General features: G+C 42.2%; 1 protein-coding gene and 1 non-coding gene across 2 annotated transcripts; one reads left to right on the top strand and one right to left on the bottom strand.

Moving 5' to 3' along the window:
* Window positions 1–850: 850 nt before the first annotated feature.
* Window positions 851–1561, bottom strand: LOC107465980 (uncharacterized). Its single transcript, XM_016084968.1, has one exon. The coding sequence runs from the start codon at window positions 1559–1561 to the stop codon at window positions 851–853; it is 711 nt and encodes a 236-aa protein (XP_015940454.1).
* A 789-nt stretch (window positions 1562–2350) lies between these two features.
* LOC127742258 (small nucleolar RNA R71) lies at window positions 2351–2457 on the top strand. The gene has a single exon (XR_008003446.1). It is a non-coding gene; the product is annotated as a small nucleolar RNA R71 (small nucleolar RNA).
* The last annotated feature ends 4595 nt before the right edge of the window (window positions 2458–7052 follow it).

The following is a 7052-nucleotide window of genomic DNA, read 5'->3' as shown; positions in this document are numbered from 1 at the left end:
GTAGTAGTATTCATGTCCAGCCAGCCTCTCAAGCATTTGGTCCATGAATGGTAGGGGGAAGTGGTCCTTCTTGGTGGCTTCATTGAGCTTCATGTAGTCAATGCACATGCGCCAACCAGTCACTGTTCTTGTTGGTATCAGCACATTCTTCTCATTTGGTACAACAGTGATTCCTCCTTTCTTTGGAACTACTTGTACTGGGCTCACCCAAGGGCTGTCTGAGATGGGATAGATCACCCCAGCTTGCCACAACTTCAACACTTCCTTCTGGACTACCTCATTCATGGTTGGATTCAACCTTCTTTGTTGTTGCCTTAAGGGCTTAGCACCCTCCTCAAGTAGGATCTTGTGCATACACATTGAAGGGCTGATCCCTTTTAAGTCTGTGAGTGTCTAGCCTATAGCATCCTTGTGTTGTTTCAGCACTTGGATGAGCTCCTCTTCTTACTCTTTACCCAAGCTTGAGTTGATGATCACTGAGTAGGTGCTGTTGTCACCTAGATAGGCATATTTCAAGCTTGGAGGTAGGGTTTTTAGCTCTAGTTTTGGTGCCTCTTCTCCATTATTGTCTTTGTGGTTTGTCATGATTAAACTTTCCATGTTCCTTGTGGTGGTTCTTCACGTGGTGCTTGTTGCTCCAATTCCATACTTCCATCATATTGCTCTTCTTCCAAAACTCCTTAGACTATTTGTTCTATGGTGTCCACCATCATGCATTCTCCTATTGCTTTCTTGGGATAACTCATTGCCTTGAAGACATTGAAGACCATCTTTTCGTCATGTAATCTCAAGACTAGTTCTCCTTTTTGCACAGCAATGATGACTCCAACAGTAGCTAGAAATGGCCTTCCTAGGATAATTGAAGTGTTTTCCCTTCTTCCATATCCAGCACAACAAAGTCAATTGGGAAGATGAATTCTCCGACCTTCACCAATAAATCTTCCACCACTCCATGTGGAAACTTGAATGTCCTGTCAGCTAGTTGGAGTGCCATTCTTGTTGGTTTGGCTTCCTCAATTCTCATCCTTCTCATCATGTTCAAGGACATGAGATTGATGCTAGTCCCCAAGTCACAGAAAACCTTTTCAATAGTGATATCCCCTATGATGCAGGGGATTTGGAAATTCCCTGGGTCCTTCATTTTCTGGGGGAGTTTCTTTTGTATGATGGCACTACATTCCTCAGTTAGGACTATAGTCTCCTTTTCTCCCCAGTTTCTTTTTCTTGTCATGAGCTCCTTCAAGAACTTTGCGTAGAGGGGCATTTGCTCCAGTGCTTCAACAAATGGTATGTTAATTTGGAGCTTTTTGAAGATTTCCAAAAATCTGGAAAACTGGCTGTCCTTCCCATCCTTCCTTAGCCTTTGTGGGTATGGTGCCTTTGGCACATAAGGCTTCAAGATTGGCTTTGGTGAAGATGGGCTAGGGACCTCTTCTTTCTTCCTATTTTCAGGCTTTTCTGCAGCTTCTTTTTCGTGATTCTCCTGGTTTGGGGTGGCTTCTTCTATCACTTTTCCACTTCTAAGTATGATGGCCTTGCACTCCCCTCTTGGGTTGGCCATGGTTTCACTTGGAAATGTGTGTGTAGGCATTGGGATTTGCTTGGATAAGAACCCCACTTGTGCTTCCAGCTTTGAGATTGCTGCACCTTGGTTCTTCAAATTCGACCTGTATTCTTCTTGGTTGGCATGTATCTTCTTTTCAGCTCGTGCTTGCCTTTCCAAGAGGGTGGAAATGGCCCCTGTGAGCTGTGATGATAGCTGTGCTATTGTGGTCTCTACTTTCTCAAAGTTACTCTTGATTTCACACGGTTGTGAGGTTGGGGTTAGTGCGTCTTGATGGTGGTGTGATTCTGGTATTGATTGGCTTGGTATGGTTTGTTGTGTTCTTGGTTGTGATTTTGTTGGTTCCCCCACCCAAAATTTGGGTGGTTCTTCCCTCTTGGGTTATATGTCTTGGAGTTAGGGTTATATGGTGGTCGAGAGGGGTTATGCACATAGTTTTCTTGCTCACATTCAACTTCTGGTTCATTTTCTTCTTGGGGTGGTACTTGAGCTTGGAAAACTACAACTTGATTGTTTTCCATTTTCTTGGTTATGGCTGCTAATTATGCTGTAATTGCCTTATTTTGTGGCAACAGGGCATCCATAGAATTGAGTTCCAGCACCCCCTTCTTTTGGCCTCTTTCTAAAGCATAGAAGTAGTCATTCTCAGCTACAGTTTCAATGACATCTATGGCTTCCTCAATGGTCTTCTTCTTGTTGAGTGAACCACCTGAAGAGTGGTCAACAACCTTTCTCGATTCATAGGTTAATCCTTCATAGAAAATGTGGAGCTGCACCCACTCATTTAACATATCTAGTGGGCATTTTCTTGTTAGATCTTTGAACCTCTCCCAAGCCTCATAGAGTGTTTCACCATCTAGCTGTCTGAAGGTTTACACCTCAGCTCTTAGCCTGTTGATCTTCTGTGGAGGGTAAAATCTCGCTAGAAATTTGTTCACAACATCCTCCCATATGGTTAGGCTCTCCTTGGAGAATGATTCTAACCACTTTGTTGCCTTATCTCTGAGTGAGAAAGGGAACAGAAGTAGTTTGTATGTGTCAGGGTGTACACCATTGGACTTTACAGTATCGCATATTCTCAAGAATGTGTTGAGATGTTGATTTGGATCTTCTTGAGCACCTCCTCCATATGAGCAGTTATTCTGGACTAGGGTGATGAGTTGAGATTTCAACTCAAAATTGTTGGCATGGATTGTTGGCTTGAGGATGCTGTTGCCATAGTTTCCTAGATTTGGGTTGATATAGGAGCCTAAGACTCTCCTCTCTTGCCCAACTTGATTTCCAGCTCCTCCTCCAACATCTTCGTGCACTTCGTTTTCCATGGTGGTTGTTAGATCTTCTTCTACTGGTTCTTCTCCAACTATACCCTTGTCTCTAGCCTCCCTCCTCAATCTAAGGAAGGTTCTCTCAAGTTCACTATCTAAAGAGGATGAAGTCTCTCCTTTTCTACCTGTCATACGGTCAACACACAGCAAGAAAAGAGCAAGTGAATGAATCTCCTTAGTTAAAATTAGTGATTAGCTTGAGTGATGCAATTAAACAAACAGTTAGAAGAGTGAAAGTATAAATAATGAATAGCTAAAGAAATCTCAGAAAGACAAGAAAGAAAAGCAGAGATTAGAAAGGAATTTAAAGGTTACACTAGGAAATAAATAAGAAAAATATTAAGGAGAAAAAATAAAAATAAAAAATGCTTAATCTAGCTCTCCAATTAGTTTAATCATTGTCAAATTCAAACCAATCCCCGGCAACGGCGCCATAAAACTTGATCGGCGGAATTCACTACCCTTTCCCAATAATATTGATGAATCCGCTCTTGGCAAGCGCACCAAAATTATCATCAAGTATTAACCCATAGTGGAGTGGGATCGTATCTACAAAGATTGGTAGATTTGAGCAATTTTAATTAATTGGTGAATTAGTCAAGCTCAACAAAATTAGTTATAAGTGCAGAATTATAAATGGTAGAAACATAAATGGCAAAGGAATAAAAGAAAGCAATAAAATGCAGAAATGGAAATAACAGGAATGTAAAAGGGAATGGGATTTTGCAGAATGTAATTAAAGCTATAAAAGAATGGGAGAGATAAGAATGGGAGAATTCATTGAGATCAGGAGATATTGTCTCTTTGGATTAAATCCAGCTCATATTCTCTTCAATCATGCAACTCATTGACCTCTTGGCAATCATGGTTGATTGAGCCCCAATCCCTTGGTGACTCAATCTCTCATATCTTGATCAATAGTCAATTCCTTGGTCTAATTGCTCATGAAGAGAGATATGCTTGGTCCTTGATTATACCACACATCATCATAGGTCCAGGTAGAGGGAGGATTGTATGTCACCATATCCAAACACCAAAACCCAGATTCTACTCAAGTGTGAAAAGGGATTTCTAGCATGGTTTTATGTTTCCTTTTCCAAGGTTCCCATGAAACCCATTTTGCATTCAATCTCTTTTCCAAGTTAATTGAACACTAAGCATGAAAATCGAAATTCCTTCTAGTAAATCAAAAAGAAGATGAAAAGAAGAAGAAATTCACTATCATTAATCCATCAAGTACAATAGAGCTCCCTCTCTCAATGAGAGGAAATTTAGCTACGCATAGCTCAGAGAGAAAGTACAAAAGATGGAAGAGATGAAGTGCGAAAACTAAAAAGTGAAATCCCAAAACTAATCTCTGTGACTTGCTAACCCCCTTTTTCCAATACTTCCAACAGTATTTATGCTACTCCTAGATCTAGAAAATAAAAGAATATTACAAAAGTGAAAAGAAAATTACAATTTGGAGGGAAAAGAAACTCAACAAACGTGATCTTCCAGCTGGCGTACAACTGGCGCTTCTCTGGCGTGTCACGCTCCTTCTATTTCTGATTTGGCATGCCACGCCTCTCCATTCAAGTGGCATGCTATCCTCTGCTTAACCCCTGGCGTGCCACGCCTTCGAGCCAAAGTGGCACGCCCAAGGTCATCTTCCTTATCTCTATGCTTCTGGAAATTTGTACCAGCATGGCACGCCCAGGGTTTGGCGTGCCACGCCCTTCTTAAAGCTTCACCCCCTTGTCGGCGTGCCACGCCTCGTCATCCAAGTGGCACGCCTGAGTTCATTGGCTCCTCTTCTTCCTCTCTAGAAAATACTACTAGCGTGCCACGCCATGAGACTGGCGTGTCATGCCCTTCATTTGGTTCATCTTCTTGCTGGTGTGCCACGCCTCATCTCTCAAGTGGCACGCCTGACTTCACTGGCCCTTTAATTTCTCCTCTGGAAAATACTACCAGCGTGCCACGCCATGAGACTGGTGTGTCATGCCCTTTATTTGCCATAGTCATAGAGGTTGGCGTGCCACGCCTGGATGTTCAAGTGGCACGCCAAATTGAGATGATTGAGCTGGCGTGCCACGCCTTCGATACCAAGTGGCACGCTTAGCTTTATTTAGCCTCCTTAGGTGCTGGCGTGCCACGCCTCATCACTCAAGTGGCACGCCTTAGTGGTACTTCTTGAGCTGGCGTGCCACGCCTTCGATACCAACTGGCACATCCAGCTTTTGCATTGTCTCCTTGTTCACTGGCGTGCCATGCCTTGTTACTCAAGTGGCACGCCCATTCAATTATGGGTCTCATAAGCTTGGCGTGCCACGCCCAAGTGAACTCTAGGGCTGGCGTGCCACGCCTTCGACACAAAGTGGCATGCCATAATGATGGTTCTTTTAATAACGAATTGGCGTGCCACGCCCTGCTTCTGGCGTGCCACGCCCCTTTGATGGTCTTCATTTTTGCTCTCTGGAATGTTGTACCGGCGTACCACGCCCAGCTTCTGGCATTTGTTCAAAGTGGCACGCCTGCTTCACACGCCCCACTTATTTTATTGTTTTCTTTCCCATTTTTTATGTCTTCTCCACCTGAAATCCAGCACAAACTCATTTCAAAGCAATGTACTATGATATTCATCAATTAAGGCATGGATTGCAATGATGAAATGAGATTATGCCTTTTTATGGTCCTTTTTATGCAAGAAAAAGGGTAGATGATGTAAGTCATCGTGCTTCTTCTTCTTGAATCTCCATCTCTTGATCAATCTCTTCCAAGTCTTCAACCATGACATGTCTTGGAGGTTGTACACCCTCCGCAACATCAAATGCAACCGTCTTGGAAGGAGGCTCTATGACTTGATTTTCCCATGGAGGCTCCGCGTCTCCTAAGTCTTCAACCACTTCCTCTTCTTCGATAATTTTGGCTTTCTCCACTTGCTCTAATACAAAATCACAATCCTCAGTTTCCACTGGAGTTTCCAATCTCTCTTTCATGCTACGCTCCTCACTTGATTATCTACGAGTGGCTATTGGTGTATCTGGAATATTCAAGTATTGGGAGGCTAATTGATTTACTACCTCGATTGAGGTAGCTATGAATTCTAGTGCATCCCTTTTCATCTTCGCTTGCCCTTGAAGAAGACCACGAAGGATGTCATCCATTGGAGATTGGGGTGGATATGATGGTTCATTACTTGGAAGGAAGGGTTCATAATAAGAGGGTGGTTCCTCATGATAAGGATGTGGTGGTTCTTCATTCTCCATCTTTTCCACTTGTTGCACAACACACTTCAGTTCTTTTTTCTCAAATTGAGATTCTTTATCCATGAGAGCTTCGGGTGCCATTCGGCTTACCGCTCGGTCCAATTAACGAAGGGTTGCTTGAAATTGATACACTATTTCCTTGAGACGATCCTATGATTCTTGTTGCACTCGGCTATCATAAGTAGGATCATAGTGCTCTTGGATTGATGGATATGGACATGGTGTATATTGAGGTGGTGATTTTTGGGAGTAATTGGGTTGGAATTGGGGTGGCTCTATGTATGGTTCATACGGTTCATAGGGTGGTTGGTATAGTGGATATGGGTTAGGGTTATATGGAGGTGAATGGTGGAAAGGGGCTTGTGGGTTTGGTGGTTCAAAGGTATGTTGGGGAGGTGGTTCATCAGCATATGGTGAGACTTGTTGGTAACTACAAGGGGGTCCACCATATTCATCATCTTGGTACGCTCTCTAGAATGGTTCTTGACCATAGTAATTTAGGGGAGGTGGTTTGTCACGAAAGGGTCCACCATAACTATTGTCTTGATATGCATCATAGAATGGTTGTTGGTTATAGCGCACTGAAGGGGGTTGTTGCCAAGAGGATTGATCAAATCCTTGTGGCTGCTCCCATCTTTGATTCTTCCGACCTTGATGCCTATTTTCTTTATATTTTCCATTCCTTATAACAATATTGAAACCAAACTTAAAGCCAGAGGGGTGAGAATTCATAGTAGCTAAAGAAAATAAAAATAAAAACAAAAACTAATTAAAAAAATTAATGAAAATAAACTCCTAAAACTAGAAACACTGACAACAATATAAGATAAAGATTTGAAAAAGGTTTAAATAAATTTTGAAAAGGTTTGATTTTTTTAATTTTAAATTTAAATTTTGAAATTTGAATTTTGA

Source organism: Arachis duranensis, chromosome 9 (genome assembly GCF_000817695.3).
Source record: "Arachis duranensis cultivar V14167 chromosome 9, aradu.V14167.gnm2.J7QH, whole genome shotgun sequence".
Classification (NCBI taxonomy): domain Eukaryota; kingdom Viridiplantae; phylum Streptophyta; class Magnoliopsida; order Fabales; family Fabaceae; genus Arachis; species Arachis duranensis.
This window is presented reverse-complemented; position numbering and strand designations above follow the sequence as displayed.

Coding starts and splice junctions, on each gene's coding strand:
- LOC107465980 (XM_016084968.1), bottom strand. CDS start 1,561: ATGGCCAACCCAAGAGGGGAGTGCAAGGCCATCATACTTAGAAGTGGA.